The sequence below is a fragment of the Chiloscyllium plagiosum genome, chromosome 10 (genome assembly GCF_004010195.1).
Source record: "Chiloscyllium plagiosum isolate BGI_BamShark_2017 chromosome 10, ASM401019v2, whole genome shotgun sequence".
In the NCBI taxonomy this organism is placed as follows: Eukaryota; Metazoa; Chordata; class Chondrichthyes; order Orectolobiformes; family Hemiscylliidae; genus Chiloscyllium; species Chiloscyllium plagiosum.
In genome coordinates this window covers 7,395,947-7,412,722 of record NC_057719.1, presented here as the reverse complement: position 1 = coordinate 7,412,722, position 16,776 = coordinate 7,395,947, and the positions used below count along the sequence as shown (strand labels likewise).

General features: G+C 40.5%; 1 protein-coding gene across 3 annotated transcripts in view; it reads right to left on the bottom strand.

The window, feature by feature from the left end:
- The window catches only part of ston2 (stonin 2), a 139,745-nt gene that overhangs the window by 100,881 nt on the left and 22,088 nt on the right, over positions 1–16,776 (bottom strand). For all 3 annotated transcript variants that reach the window (XM_043696971.1, XM_043696973.1, XM_043696975.1), the window contains exon 2: positions 7,995–8,246. In XM_043696971.1, coding sequence (XP_043552906.1) covers positions 7,995–8,085 — 91 coding nt within the window. In that variant the 5' untranslated portion in view covers positions 8,086–8,246. The remainder of the gene's footprint in view (positions 1–7,994; positions 8,247–16,776) is intronic.

The window sequence follows — 16,776 nt, the reverse complement described above, 5'->3', positions numbered from 1 at the left end:
AGTAGTATGGCTGATATTTCTGAGACTTCTTTGATGTATGGTAAGGTGGTTAGGGTTTCTGGCTGTGTTTGGTCTGCTTGTCGTGGTTTGTTCTTGAGGAATCTGCGGACTGTATTTTTTGAGTATCCGTTCTTCTTGAATACGTTGTATAGGTGGTCCTCCTCTGTTTTCTGAAGCTCGTCTGTGCTGCAGTGTAAGGTCGCTCATTGGAATTGTGTTCTACACATCCTTGTAGCATACCACTATGACATCCTGCCAACCTGGAAAAAAACATTTACTCCTATTCTCTGCTTTTTGTGAGTCACTCGATATTTGATCCATGTCAATTTGTTACTCCTACACCATAAGTTTTTATTTTCAATTTGGTCAGGTATATTTCAAAAGGTATTCTGGAAATCTAAAGACAAAATATTCACTGGTTTCTTCTCAAATCTATTGCACAAGTTACTGCTTCAAAGAACTCCAATAAGTTTGGTTCTGCCAAATTACTTTGAACTCATCCAAGAATCTTGTCATAATGTCGAATCTAAACAGCTTAATCTTTCTGAAATGGGGCGATGGACAAAAGATTGCTAAAAATCTTTGATATTGAACCCCAACACAGATACAGGAATCTGAAGGCATGTATGATATGGCGAGGGGTGCGGCGGGGCAAAACAAAACTGTTATGGGCCCAGAAGATCCTCCGTGGAAGAGACTACTAGAAAGATCAATTTCTGGAATCAGGACCTGACATCAGTGTAACAAGAAATTTTAAAAGGCATTCATCTGTGGCAAGTATATGCCCAAATAGTGCCACAGAACCACTTACATTCTGTCCTCTGTTTTGCAAAACAAGATGGCACACAATAGAAGGAAGCAGAGCAACCCAACAGGGATTGGGAAACCTGTGTCCACTGAGCCCTACAGAATAGACGTTTTTCTGCACTATGAAGTGATTTCAATAAGAGCCTTAGCATTAATCACTGAGATTATCAAGGATAACAACAATTTCCTTTGTTAAGTTCCTTGTTGTGGCCTTGTACACCTTCACCTTGCCATTTGCTTATGATAAAATGACCATGGACCTCTTCCTTCAAACTGAAACCTACTTTCTTCATACCAACATTCCCCTTCCATATTTCTGCTTGTCAGAGGATGTGTCACTGACAAACCCAAGTACTCAGTTATGATAACACCTCCAAAAGCATGCTTTAACACTTTGCAACAGAGAAAGAAATAGTCAAAACATTTATTTATTTTGCAATCAAGGTGACTAGCTATATAAATAACGCTATTGCAGGGCCATCTTGCAGCCTCAATTCTTTTTACAATTGTAGGCATGCAAGTATTTCCAGGAGCTCCACACCGCAAATTTGAAATCTTGGATTCATGTCAACAAAATTGAGTTAGGTGTTTGGGTAGTGTCAAATTCAATGTGTTCAGATTCCTGTATTCTAGACAAACTGCATGTGTATTGAACTAGCAGAGGTTGCCTCCAGGAAAAATAGGTATGCTTTCATGTTATAACTGGCAAATGCAATCTGCGTGTGAATTTTGCATTCTAAAAGTTTCAGGAAAGCTAAGCAATGCTAATGGAAGGAATTGCAAAAATTCTGTCACTGGGGGTATTCATTTGGATCATGAATAAATAATTCAGAGATACTTTCAGCTGAATTCAAACTCTAATCACCAACCTGTTGGCGGAGGGTGGAGTGGTAAAAGATTAAGAATCCATCCATTGAGCATGGATACCATTTGTGTTAGATACATTGAACTATGCTGGCTTCTGGCTAAAGGACCAGCTTGAATAGATGAGGAGGATTGCTGGATTGTATAGTCCAGATAATTATTATCTCCAAGTGATACAGATGAGGCTGGTGAATAGTTTTGTTGATTACCAACTGTTGATCATAAAACTAATTTTCACATTATCTCACAGACAATCAAGTTTTGCTAATCCCATAGATTAAAAATCAAATTTTGATTTTAAAAAAATGACAAGATTTGTTCAGAGGACTGTGAATAGCTAACGATGTCCCATTGTTTAAGAAGGGTAACAGGGATAATTCTGGAAATTACAGGCCTCTGAGCCTCACATCTATTGTAGGGAAATTTTTGAAAACTATTCTCAGGGAAAAGATCTATATGCATTTAGAAGCAAATGGACTTATTAGTGATACAGATCGTTCTGTTATAATAACAGTTGTGTTCCTCTGCAACCTCACGCTATAAAAGATTGCACTATGGAAAGTCACGCTGTAGAGGATCGCTAATAGAAAATTGCTATAGCCGTTCAGTAGAAAGTTTGCATTATCCAAACAGCTTCCACAATTTGTCAATTGCATTATAGTGAAATCATGCTGACAAAATGCACATTATAGCAGAATGACCAGAAGAAGCATGGTTTTGTCTGGGGGAGGTCATGCCTCACCAACTGGATTGAGTTTTTTGAGGAGGTAACAAAGATGATTTAACAGGGAAAAGCAGTTGATGTTGTCTACGTGGACTTCAGTAAAGCTTTTGACAAGGTTCTACATGGCAGACTGGTACAAAAAGTGAAGTCACATAGTATCAGGGGTGAGCTGACAAGATGGATATAGAACTGGCTTAGTCATAGGAGACACATGGTGGTAGTGGAAAGATGCTTTTTGGAATTAAGGATTGTGACTATTGGTGTTCCACATGGATCAGTGCTGGGACCTCTGCTGTTCATGATAGACATAAATAATTTGGAGGAAAACATAGCTAGTCTAATTAGTAAGTTTGCAGATGATACAAAGATTGATGGTATTAGGATAGTGAGGAGAATTGTCAGAGGAACAGCAGGAAATAGATCAGTCAGAGGCATAGGCAGAAAAATGGCAGATGGAGCTTAATCTGGACATATGTGAGGTGAAGCATTTTAGAAGATTAAGTACCGATGGAAATTATTCAGTGACAGTAACCCTCAGGACGTGGAGGTGTCGGTGTTGGTCTGGGGTGTACAAAGTTAAAAATCACACAACACCAGGCTACAGTTCAACAGGTTTATTTGGAAGCACTAGCTTTCAGAGCGTTGCTCCTTCATCAGGACAGCCACAATCACGGGTGTGACTTTTAACTTTATAACCCTCAGGAGTATTGATATGCAGAGGGATCTGGGTGTGCACATCCACAGATCACTGAAGATGGCAGCACAGGTAGATAAGGTAATAAAAAAGGCCTGTGGCATGCTTGTCTTCATTGGAAGGGGCACTGAGTATAAAGATAGACAAGTTATGCTGTAGCTTTACAGAACTTTAGTTAGGTCACCTTTGGAATATTGTTTACAATTCTGGTCGCAATACTACCAGAGGATGTGAATGCTTTGGAGAGTGTGCAGAAAAGGTTTACTAGGATTTTGCCTGGTATGGAGGAATTTTAGCTATGAAACGAGTATGTTGTTATGGAAAATGTAGAGGGTGATGTAGCATGGACAGCCATGTTTCTGGTACCGAGAATGGCTCTAATGTAATGAAGGGTACGACAAGTTCCAAGCAATTGATTGTGATTGGCGACTGTCTAGTCAGAGGCACAGACAGATGTTTCTGCAGCCAAAAATGAGAAATCAGAATGGTATGCTGTCTCCCTGGTGCCAAGATCAAGGATATCTTGCAGAGGGTGCAGAATATTCTCAGAGGGGACACGAGATCTTGTATACATTGGAAGTAATAATAAGAAGAGAAAAGGATGAGATTCCAAGGAGAGAATATAGGAAGTTAAGCAGGAATTTAAAAGGAGGTCCTTCTGGGTAGTAATATCTGTATTACTCCAGGTGCCATGAGCTAGTGAAGGTAGGAATAGGAGGATAGAGATGAATGCATGGCTGAGGAGCTGGTGCAGGGGAGAAAGGTTCACATTTTTGGATCATTGGACTCTCTTCTAGGATAGATGTTACCTGTATAAGAAGGACCTGAATTAGAAGGGGACTACTATACAGGTGGGGAGATTTGCTCGAGCTGCTCGGGAAGATTTAAACTAGTAAGGTGGGGTGGAAGGTAGAACCCAGGGAGAACGGGTACAGTTGGAAAAGGGAGCAAGTCAAACAAACAGTCAGGACAGGCAGAAACAAAGCAGAGAATGAGATAGGACTGAGAAATTAAACTTAATTTATTTCAATGCAAGAGGCCTAACAGGAAAGGCAGATGAACTCAGGGCATGGTTGGGCACACGGCACTGGGATATCATAGCAATTACAGAGATATGGCTCATGGATGGACAGGACTGGCAGCTTAATGTTCCAACGTACAGATGCTATAGGAAGGATAAAAAGGTGGGGGTTGGGCAAGGTAGAATTTTTGATTAGGGATAAAATTACAGCTATACTTAGAGACGATATTCCTGGGAATATGTCCAGGGAAGTTATTTGGGTAGAACTGAGAAATAAAAAAGGGATGATCACTTTATTGAGATTATATTATAGATGCTTACATGGTGCCAGGGACCTGGGTTCAACTCCAGCCTCCGGTGACTGAATGTATGGAGTTTGCACGTTCTCCCCATGTCTGCATGGGTTTCCTCTGGGTGCAAAGTCCAAAGATGTGTAGGTTAGGTGAATTGGCCATGCTAAATTACCCAAAGTGTTCAGGGATGTGTAGGTTAGTTGCATTAGTCATGGGGGAATTGGTCTGGTTGGGATACTTTGTAGAGGTTTGGCGTGGACTTTTTGGACTGAATGGCTTGTTTCCACACTGAAGGGATTCTATGATTTCATAATTTCATTAAGAACAAAAAAGGGTAACTAGGAAGAGAATAGGGCCCAAAGATCAGCAAAGCTGCCTATGTGTGGAACCGGAGGAGATGGGGAGATACTAAACAAGTATTTTGCATCAGTGTTTACTGTAGAGAAGATTATAGAATATAGAATGTGGGTAACAAATAGCGACATCTTGAAAAATGCTCATATTACAGAGGAGGAAGTGCTGGATATCTTAAAACACAAAAAGGTGGATAAATCCCTGGGACTTGATCTAGTGTACTTTAGAGCTCTGTGGGAAGCTAGGGAAGTGATTACTGGGCCCTTGCTGAGATTTGTATCATCGATAGCCACAAGGTGCTGGAAGGCTGGAAGTTGGCTAATGTGGTGCCACTATTTTTAAAGGTGGTAAGGAAAAGCCAGGGAACTATAGACCAGTGAACATGACATCAGTGATGGGGAAGTTTTTGGAGGGAATCCTGAGGCGCAGGATTTACATGCACTTGGAAAGGCAAGGACTGATTAAGGATAGCTAACATGGCTTTGTTTGTGGGAAATTGTGTCTCACTAACTTGATGAGTTTTTTGAAGTAGTAACGAAGAGGATTGATGAGGGCAGAGTGGTGGATGTGATGTATATGGATTTCAGTAAGGCTTTCGACGATGTTCCTCACAGTAGACTGTTAGCAAGGTTAAATCACATGGAACAAAGGGAGAATGAGCTATTTGGATACAGAACTGGCTCCAAGGTAGAAGACAGCGGATGGTGATGGAGGGTTGCTTTTCAGACTGGAGGCCTGTGATCAGTGGTGTGCCACAAGGATCAGTGGTGGGTCCACTGCTTTTCATGATTTGTATAAATGATTTGGATGTGAAAGTAGGAGGTATGGTTTGTAAGTTTACAGATACCAAAATTGGAGGTCCATTGGACAGCGAAGAAGGTTACCTCAGAGTACAACAAGATCTTGATCAGATGGGCCAATGGGCTGAGGAGTGGCAGATGGAATTTAATTCAGATAAATGTGAGGTGTTGCATTTTGGAAAGGCAGATCAGGGCAGGACTTATACTTAATGGTAAGGTCCTGGAGATTGTTGCTGAACAAAGAGCTCTTGAAGCGCAGATACATCGTTCCTTGAAAGTGGAGTCACAGGTAAATAGGACATTGAAGAGGGCATTTGGTATGTTTTCCTTTATTGGTCAGAGCATTGAGTATAGGAGTTGGGAGGTCATGTTGCAGCTGTACAGGACATTGGTTAGTCCACTTTTGGAATATTGTGTGCAATTCTGGTTTCCCTCCTAACGGAAGGATGTTGTGAAACTTAAAAGGGTTCAGAAAATATTTACAAGTATGTTGCCAGGGTTGAATGGTTTGAGCTATGGGGTGAGGCTGAATAGACAGGGGCTGTTTTCCCTGGAGTGTCAGAAGCTGAGTGACCTTTTCAAGATTTATAAAATCATGCAGGGCATGGAGAGGGTAAATAGACAAGGTTTTATTTCTCTGGGGTAGGGGGGAGTCCAAAACTAGAGGGCATAGGCTTAAGGTGAAAGTGGAAAGATTCAAAAGCTAAGTAAGGGGCAACTTTTTCACACAGAGTGTGGTGCATGTATGAAATGAGTTGCCAGAGGAAGTGGTGGAGGCTGATACAATTACAACATTTAAAAAGCATCTGGATGGGTATATGAACAGGAAGGGTTTAGAGGAATATGGGCCAAGTGCTGGCAAATGGGATTGGATTAATTTAGGATATCTGGTCAGCATGGACGAGTTGGACTGAAGGATCTGTTTCTGTGCTGTATATCGCTATGACTCTCTGGCTCTATGAATGTTAGATAGGCAGGGTTTGTTTTTGCTGCAATGCAGGAGGTTGAGGGGTAACCTGATGGAAGTTTATAAAACTGAATGGCAGAGATAGGGTGGAACATATGAGGCTTGTTTCCAGGTTAGAGGGGTCAATTACTAGGGGACAAAGGTTCAAGGTGCTGTGGGGAAAGTTTAAATTACAACATTTAAAAAGCATCTGGATGGGTATATGAACAGGAAGGGTTTAGAGGAATATGGGCCAAGTGCTGGCAAATGGGAAGTAGTGGAAGCAGACATAACAGCAGCATTCAAGAAACACCTGGACAAATAGATGAATAGGAAGGGAATAGAGGGGTACGGATCCTGTAAATGAAGACAATTTTAGTATGGAAGGCAAAATATGTTGGCGCAGGCTTGGAGGGCCAAAGGGCATATTCTGTACTGTATTGCTCTTTGTTCCTTGCTTTAAATACATAACAAATTGTTTAATCCCAAATCACTTCAAGGAGAAATCGCCCGGAGGCAAAATCAGACAACAACTAAAATAATATTAGAAGGACTATTCCAACGGTTTTTCAACATCAACTAATGATAGTCATCTTTACTTTTAAAAATTAATCTATGTTTACCCCTCAAAAACACTAATAAAAATTTTTGCTATGAGCTTCTATAAGCTCATACCACATTTCTCACCGGTTGAAGTTACCACAAAGAACTTTCGTTCTCAACCTCTCCCCTTGCCCGAGGCATAGTGACCTCGGGTTAAATTGCCAGTTGTCTTTCTCTAATGAGAGAGCAACCACACGGTCCAGCAGGACAATGGTGGCTTTTTTTAACCTTTTTATAAGACATTCCTCCAGTTTCTCCACCTTTTTCATATCTGTCGATAATGCAACCTTCCATCAGGGTGCCTCCAACATGACCTTTCTTCTCAATTGAGAACTCCTCATCCCCCCAGCATCATGCCCCTCTCACCTCCTGCACTTTTGCCCTCATCCCTTCTCCTCCCTCTCAGAACAATAGACCCCACCAGTCTCCGCCTTCTAAAGATCATCCTCTGCCATTTTCACTGCTGGGTTTCTCCAACACTTTGATTTTATTGTAGATTTCCAGCATCAGCAGTATTTTGCTTTTATTTACATTATCAAAAGTCTGTGTTTCTCAGATGGATCATTTAATGTTTAGAACCCATTTTCAGCAAACTGCATTCTTTGTATACATGACAAAATCAACATTCTATGCATTTTTACATCAAGAACACTTTTATGACATGTGATGTGCAGTTCTCAACTTGTAATATATTAGAAGATGGAATTCAAATCAGTGCTTGTAGTGAAAAAAATATAACTTTTTGAGAAAGAAAATAGTTATTAAAGAAGAGCACATAAAACATTGTTGTCAGCACCTTTTCTGATAATTGAAAATTAAGAATTTTTCTATTAAAAAGTCTGATGTACAGTACTTTAACTTCCCATAATATAACTGAAATAATTTTACCTGCTTCACTTGCATAAACTGTGCATTGTGCATCATCATTAAAGGAGACCCAGTCTGATCTGCTGGTCGTGATCACATTAGCAGATAACATTGTTATATCAGGCGCATATGAATTGTTCAGTTTGGTACAGCTGCAGTATTGTCATAGGGCAGCAAAGTTGAAGGTTAACATCCATCCAAAGCAACTTCATCAATTTCCTTAGTAATTCCTCGATTAGGGAATCAATCATGGTACAAATCCATGAAAATTTACTGTAAAATGTAAAAACAGTTTATCAGTATATCTGTTAAGGGAATAAAACATTAAATAATGCAGCAACATTTGTGAATGATTAACTTAACTTTTTCAACAAACAAATATTCAGGATCACAAAAATCACCATGCAATGTGCTTTAAAATTTCACTTTTAGATTACAAGTTTGGCTTCCTTATTTACGTTTCTGTATAATTATTGAATGAGAAGCAATTGAAAAATATAGTGCTGTACATGTGAAATTTTGTAACAGTAAGTATCTGCACACTTACCACTGTATCACTATCTCATAATTTGAGGTCATGGTTTATGAAACTGAATAGTTTCATAATTATATAAACAGCTGGATAAGGCCAGAAGATACATTTTGCATGTCATGTTACTCTGCAAAAGAATAACCCAGTGACACAGTGACCTAGTACTGTAGTATATGTTAACAACATCCTATGAAATTTAACTAGGATTTAGCACCTGCTAAATAAACATTCTGACGTGCTACACAGAAACTATACAATGGAAATCAAAGGTAAGATTAAAGAAATAGGTTTTCAAAAAAAAAAGAGACATTCAAAAGGGAGAGGAATGACAAGTTGGATGGCTTTAGGGCCAGCATCTAGAATATGAAATCAGGACAGCTAAAAGCTTTGCCTGGAAATAAAGGTGAAGGAAGTTACAGAATCTTAGATATACAGCACAGAAACAGACCCTTTGGTCCTACTCATTACGCTGACCAGATATCATAAATTAATATAGTCCCATTTGCCAGCATTTGGCCCATATCCCTCCAAACCCTTCCTGTTCATATACCCATCTCGATGACTTTTACTTGTCGTCTTAGAATGAACTCCAATGTTCAGAGATACTTGAAAACAGACAGCAAAGCAGCAGCTGTGCGGGTTACTGCTGGGTCAGACAGCAGTGCAGGTTTCTTTCCACATTTGAATCACTGACCATGTAGTCACTGCCTTGTCCCTCTTCCTCCTTTTTAAAGTGCCATTGTTTTGATTAGTTTTCCAAACTTCCAAAACAATGCAACAGCTTATAAAACAGTAATTACTGCTCGTTGAATCCAACACTGAAAATATCTCAAAAAAGGAGCACCTCTTACATCTACAACTTTTTTCCCAACCTCCATCTTGGATCATAAATAAGGATGGTGGAGGCCATAAATAGGGAACCAGAAATTTGGACTGATGGATTGATGGAGAAAAGTCAAAACATACACATGCTTCTCTTCAGAGCGCAATGAAGCAGCAATCACTAAAACTGGAAACTGAAAGATGGCAAATCTCACAAATACTACACTAAATGTAATGTTGATACTCAACATGCATTAACTGCATGTTAAATAAGGTCACAAACACATTATGAATGATTTGCATATTCAGAATCTAACTCCATCAGTTTTATGATCTGTTTTTGGACTTTTAGTTTACTCTTGAAAGGCAGTTTTGCACTCAGTAAGGCAGTGCTAATCAATGAGTTGAACAGGAAGTCAGGAGAGTTAAAATGGGCCAGGAAATGATCTTGGCAAACAGGATTAAAGAAAATCTCAAGGTTCTTTATGTACAGTATACATGTATGGAGTGAGAGAGTAGCTAGGGAAAGGGTGGGTCCATTCAAGGAGGAAATTTATGCATGGACTTGGATGTGGGTGAGATCCTTAACAAATACTTTGTATTTGTGTTCATAAAGGAGAAGGAAATGGTGGATGGTGAATCTAGAGAAGGGTGTGTTGATATTCTAGTGCATGCCGATATTTTTAAAAAAGGTGTTGCGTTTTTGACAAGCATTAAGGGAAACAAGTTCCCAGGACCACAAGGGATCGATTCTAGAATTCAGACGGTTGCAAGGGAGGAAATTTCCAGGGCCTTGTACGAGATCTTTGTATTCTGTTTAGCCACAGATGAGGTTGGAGAATAGTCAGAGTCGTTCCTTTGTTTAAGAAGTGCATCAGGGATAAATCTGAGAAATTACAGGCCAGTGAGCCTTACTTCAGTAGTAAGAAGATTATTGGGGAAGATACTTTCAGACCAGACTTATCAACATTTGGAAAAACATAGACATATTAGCAAGAGGTAGCATAGCTTTGTGTGGAGAAGGACATATCTCACAAACTCAATTTTGTTTTTTAAGGAAGTGACAATGACTATTGATGAGGACAGAGCAGTGAATGTTGTCTGTATGGAATTTAGCAAGGCCTTTGACAAGGTCCCTCATTGCCGGCTGATACAAAAGGTGAAGTCACATGGGATCCACAGTGAGCTGGTAGAATGAAAGCAGAACTGGTCTGGTCATAGAAGACAGAGAATTGTCGTGGAAGAGTTTTTTCTGACTGGAGATCTATAAACAGTAGTGTTCCGCAGGGACCCCTGTTGTTTGCAATATATGTACTTGATTTGGAGGAGAATGTAAGTGGTCTGGTTGCAAGTTTGTAGATGACACAAAGATTAGGCTAGCTGTGGCTAGTAAGGAGGAGTGCTAGATAATATAGCAGGACAGACAGGCTGGAAAATTAGGTGGAAAAATGGCAGATCAAATTTAATCTGTACAAAATATATGATGTGTTGCATTTGATCTAATGCAGGAGGGAAGTATATAGTAAATGACAAGGGCCCTTAAAAGTATTGGCATACAGAGGGATTAAGGCACACAAGTCCACAGACATAGAAATACAGAAGAAAGGAGTCTGAGAAGGCTATTTAGGCCTTTGAGTCTGCTCCACCATTCATCACAATCATGGCTGATCATCCAACTGAATAGCAAAATCCTGCTTTCTCCCTATAACCTTTGATCCCATTCACCCCAAGTGCTACATCTAACTGCCTCTTGAATACACATTCAATGTTTTAGTATCAACTACATCCTGTGGTATGAATTCCATAGGCTCACCACTGTTTGGTTGAAGAAATGACTCCTCACCTCCCTCTGAAATGGGCCACCCCAAATCTTCAGACTGTGATCTCCGGTTCTGGATGCACCCACATCAGGAACATCCTCCCTGCATCTACCCTGTCTAATCCTGTTAGGATTTTATAACTCTCTATGAGATTGCCCCCTCACTCATCTGAAACTCCAGTGAAAACAATCCTAACCTAGTCAACCTTTCCTCATGAATCAGTCTCGCCATTCCCGGAATCAGCCTGGTAAACCTTCGCTACACTCCCTCAAGAGCAAGAGCATTCTTCCTCAGAAAAAGGAGATTAAAACTGCACATAATATTCTAGGTATGGCCTCACCAAGGCCCTGTATAACTACAACAACAGAACCCTGCTCCTGTACTTGAAAGTAGCGCACAAGCGGATAAGGTGGTCAAGACCTATGGCATGCTTACCTTCATCGGTTTGGACACAGTAGCAAAATTGGCAAATTATGTTGCAACTATATAGAACTTTAGTGGCCACATTTAGAATATTGTGTTTGGTTCTGGTTGCCACACTACCAGAAGGATGTGGACGTTTTGGAGAGGGTACAGAAACGGTTACTACAATGTTGCTTAGTTTGAGGATATTAGCTATGATGAGAGATTGGAAAATCTCAAACTGTTACGCTTGAACTTCAAAAGGATGAGGAATGATCTGACAGAAGTTTGCAAAATTATGAAAGGCATGGATAGAATGGATCATTGGAGTCTTTTTCCCAGGAGTAAAAATGTCAATCTCTAAGGGGCATAAATAAAAGGAGGAAAATTTAAAGAAAATGTGAGAGGCAAATGCTTTGTTATTTTACACAGGGTGTTAAATGCCTGCCACAGGAAGGTAGGGAAATGAACAATTAGAGAAGGAAAAGAGGAATACGGACAACTTAGACGTAAAAATGTTTTAGTTTAGAAAGTCATCATTTGTCAGTGCAGGCTTGGTGGGCTGAAGAGTCTGTTCCTGTACTCTATTATTCTTTGATCTTTGTTCACAGTAACAATGCTGCTACCCTATAGACTCAATAGCATCAGCTGGTAAAGCCAAAATCTAAATAATCCACATAGACCATTCTGCAAGGGAGGCAAGTACTTTTGACAAGAGAGAAAAAGAAAAACATGAGAGAGAGAAAGAAAAATGAGACTGCAAGAGAAAGGAACAACGAGACATAAGAAGAGAGAAAGAGAAATAAATGACACAGAAAGAGAGAGAGAAACACACAACAGAGAGAATAAAAATGGAAGAATATAAGAAGTAAAACCAGGAGTAGGCCATTCGCCCCTTCCATTGAAGCCTATACTTCCATTCAAGACAAAGACTGATCTGCCTCAGGCCTCAATTCATACAGTCATAGAGTCACAGAGTAATAGAGATGTACAGCATGGAAACAGACCCTTCAGTCCAACCCATCCATGCTGACCAGATATCCCAAACCAATCTAGTCCCACCTGCCAGCACCCAGCCCATATCCCTCCAAAGCCCTTCCTATTCATGTACCCATCTAAATGCCTCTTAAATGTTGCAATTGTACCAGCCTCCACCACTTCCTCTGGCAGCTCATTCCATAGACATACCACCCTCTGTGTGAAAAAGTTGCCCCTTAGGTCTCTTTTATATCTTTTCCTTCTCACCCTAAACCTATGCCCTCTAGTTCTGTACTCCCCAACCCCTGGGAAAAGACTTTGTCTATTTACCTTGTCCATGCCCCTCATTATTTTATAAACTTCTATAAGGTTACCCCTCAGCCTTCGATGCTCCAGGGAAAACAGCTCCAGCCTAATCAACCTCTCCATATAGCTCAAATCCTCCAACCCTGCCAACATCCTTGAAAATCTTTTCTGAACCCTTTCAAGTTTCACAACATCTTTCTGATAGGATGGAGACCATTGCATACAATATTCCAAAAGTGGCTCAACTCCTGCACTCAATACTCTGACCTATTTTGTGTTGTCCACAAATTTGGCTAAAGAGTCTTCTATACCTGTACTCAAGTTGTTAACGTGGATTGTAAATAGCTGGAGTCCAAGCACCGAACCGTGTTAAGTTACATCTTGCCATCCAGAAAATAACCCTTTTATCCTGACTCTCTGTCTTCTGCCCCTGTAAGCGGCAGGTACTCATGTCAATCGGCCAGCATTGTCTAGCTGATACGCTGCAGGCAAGGATGACCTGAGGCATGATACATTGGCAAGACCAAGCAGACACTACGACAACGAATGCATGGACATTGTGCAACAATTACCAGAGAGGAATGTTCCCTCCCAGTCGAGGAACACTTTAGTCAGGGATATTTGGGTGACCATCCTCCAAGGCGGACTTCAATGTATGCAACAACGCAGAGTGGCCAAGCAGAGGCTGATAGCCAAGTTCGGTACCCATGAGGATGGCCTCAACTGAGACTTTGGGTTCATGACACACACACACTTTCTCTCAGGCACACCCCTCCCCTCCAAATTCACACCTATGTGCACACCCTCTCACAGGCATATACTCCATCACACTCACGCACACATTCTATCAAACACCCGCACACACACTCACTCTTTCTCTCTCCCACACACGGACACACTCTCTCTCTTTCTTCTTCCTCACATGCACGTGTATACACACGTATATACACACACACACACAGAGTGAATTTGCATTTGCAGATACATTCTATTTTATTCAAAAAGCACACAATCGATAGGCAGTCTTTTTTTTAAATAGTACATGTGAAATTTTATAAATTTGGAAACAGAACCAGTCTGACTCAAGATTGGAGTATATACAAACTCTAACCTCACACCTTTAATGCATTGTCTGAGCTGAAATGTCATTTTTTTTATAAAACCTTAAGTTATCTCAGGAATGTGACTTGAAGTTCTGGGATTTACATATTAATGAATCGAAGATGAGAGGCTTAATAGCAATTTAGGTTTGTTCAATATATTGCATTAGTGTGGGACACTATGATGCTTTGCTACAAATTCTATGTCCTTTGATCCTACTCCATGAGCTATCTGACAAAGGAGCAGCGCTCTGAAAGTTTGTACTTCCAAATAAACCTGTTGGACTATAACCTGGTGATGTGTGATTTTTAACTTTGGAGAAAGTGAGGACTGCAGATGCTGGAGATCAGAGTCGAGAATGTGGTGCTGCAAAATCACAGCAGGTCAGGCAGCATCCGAGGAGCAGGAGAATCAATGTTTCGGGCTTAAATCCTTCATCAGGAATCATGATTTTTAACTTTGTCCACCCCAGTCCAACACTGGCACCTCCACATTCTGTCCATGAGCCAGTCACCTATCCAAGCTAATAAACTAACCTTAATCCCATATGATCCAACCTTGTGCATTAATCTTTTGTGCGGTACCTTATCAAAAGCCTTCCAGAAGTCCAGATATATGATATCTACAGGATCTTCATTATCCACTTTGCTTGTTACATCTCCAAAGAACGCTAGTAAATTAGTCAAACATGATTTGCCCTTCATAAACTATGCTTACTCTAATGGATAGCATTTTTACTTTCCAAATGGACTGATATTGCTTCCTAGATAATTGATTCTAACACTTTCCCCAACAACAAATGTTAAACTACCTGGTCTGTAATTTTCCACATTTTGTCTCCCTCCTTTTTAGGAGGGTGTTATGTTAGCATATTTCCAATCCACTAGAACCTTTCCTGTATCCAGAGACTTTCAGAATATTCTAACCAATGGATCCACTGTCTCCGCCTTCACTTCCTTTAATATACTAGGCTGTCGGCCATCAGGCCCAGGGGAACTTGTCGGCCCTCAATCTTAAAACTGTAGTTTGCTGAGTACCTTTTCCCTATGGTTGTTGCTTGTTCCAAATTTTACCTTTGCTATTGCCTCTGACTTGCCCGTCCCAACAGGAATGGTCCTAAAGTCTTCCAGTGTGAAAACTGAGGCAATGTATTGATTTAGCATCTCTGCCTTTTCAGTGTTCTCCACTATTAACTCAGTTTCATCTTCTAAGGGATCAACATTCACCTCAGCAACTCTTTCCCTTATATATACCTATAGAAGCTTTTGCTATCCTTTTTGATACTTTGTGCTAGTTTTCTTTCATAATTTACCTTAGCTCTTCTTATTAATTTTTCAGTATCCCTTTGTTATGTTTGGAAGTTTCCCAATCTTTCAGCCTACCATTGGCCTTTGCAATATGTTCTAACTTGGTTTTTGACTTTGTATTGTCCTTGACTTCCTTGTTTAGCCATTGATGAGTTTACCCCCCTTTCTTCCAAGGTTTACATCTTTCTTCCTCACTGCGATAAATTTAAGTTGCGAGGAATTGAGTATGTCCTTAAACAACTGCCACTGCTCAACTGCTATCTTACTTGTCAGCCTTGCTGCCCAATCTACTCTGGCAAAATCTGTCCTCATGCCTATGTAATTGTCACTTTATAGAGGTTTATAAAGTCATGAAGGGCATGGACAGGGTAAATAGATAAGGTCTTTTCCCTGGGATTAGGAATTCCAGAGGACATAGGTTTCAGGCAAGAGGGGAAAGATTTAAAAGGGACCTAAGGGGCAACTTTTTCATGCAGAGGGTGATGCATGTGTGGAATAAGCTGCCAGATGAAGTGGTGGAGGCTGGTTCAATTACATTTAAAAGACAACTGGATGGGGATATGAAGAGGAAGGGTTTAGAGGGATATGGGCCAAGTGCAGGCAAATGGGATTAGATTAATTTAGGATATCTGGTTGGCATGGATGAGTTGGACTGAAAAGGTCTGTTTCCGTGCTGAACATCTCTATGATTCTAAGTGGTGTCAACCAAAAGGAAATTTGAACTGCCAAGTTGAATGGCACAAGGACTCGAGTTTGGCAAATGGTAGGAATCAGATTTGCATGACATGCTTTCATTGGATAAACCCTAGATTTACAAGGGGGTGGATGGCAGGCATTGCTGGGGCTCACCTGAAAGTCAGGTTGAATGACTTTGTTAAAAAATCTCACAACACCAGGTTATAGTCCAACAGGTTTAATTGGAATCATACTAGCTTTTGGAGCGACGCTCCTTCATCAAGTGATAGTGGAGGGCTCGATCGTAACACAGAATTTATAGCAAAAATTTACAGTGTGATGTAACTGAAATTATACATTGAAAAATTCATTGTCTGTTAAGCCTTTCATCTGTTAGTTTCACTTCTTTCATGTGTAAATCACAAAACCTTTTTTTAAAGTTGAATTCTCGGGTTAGCTGTTAACAATAGTGATAGCTAGACAATATGTTGAAGGCGTTGGTCCCATGTGTTCTTTGTCTATGCCATGATGTTTAGATTGATTCTAATCTAAAAAGTGAGATAACAGAGTTTTACATAGTTTGTGCGAAGATTTGTAGCTCGGGTGCTCGTTGTTGTGGTTCTGTTCACCGAGCTGGAAGTTTTTGTTGCAAACGTTTCGTCCCCTGGCTAGGCGACATCATCAATGCTTGGGAGCCTCCTGCGAAGCGCTTCTTTGATGTTTCCTCCAGTGTTTATAGTGGTCTGTCCCTGCCGCTTCCGGTTGTCAGTTTCAGCTGTCAGTTTCAGCCATGATTATATTGAATGGTGGTGCAGGCTCGAAGGGCTGAATGGCCTACTCCTGCACCTATTGTCTATTGT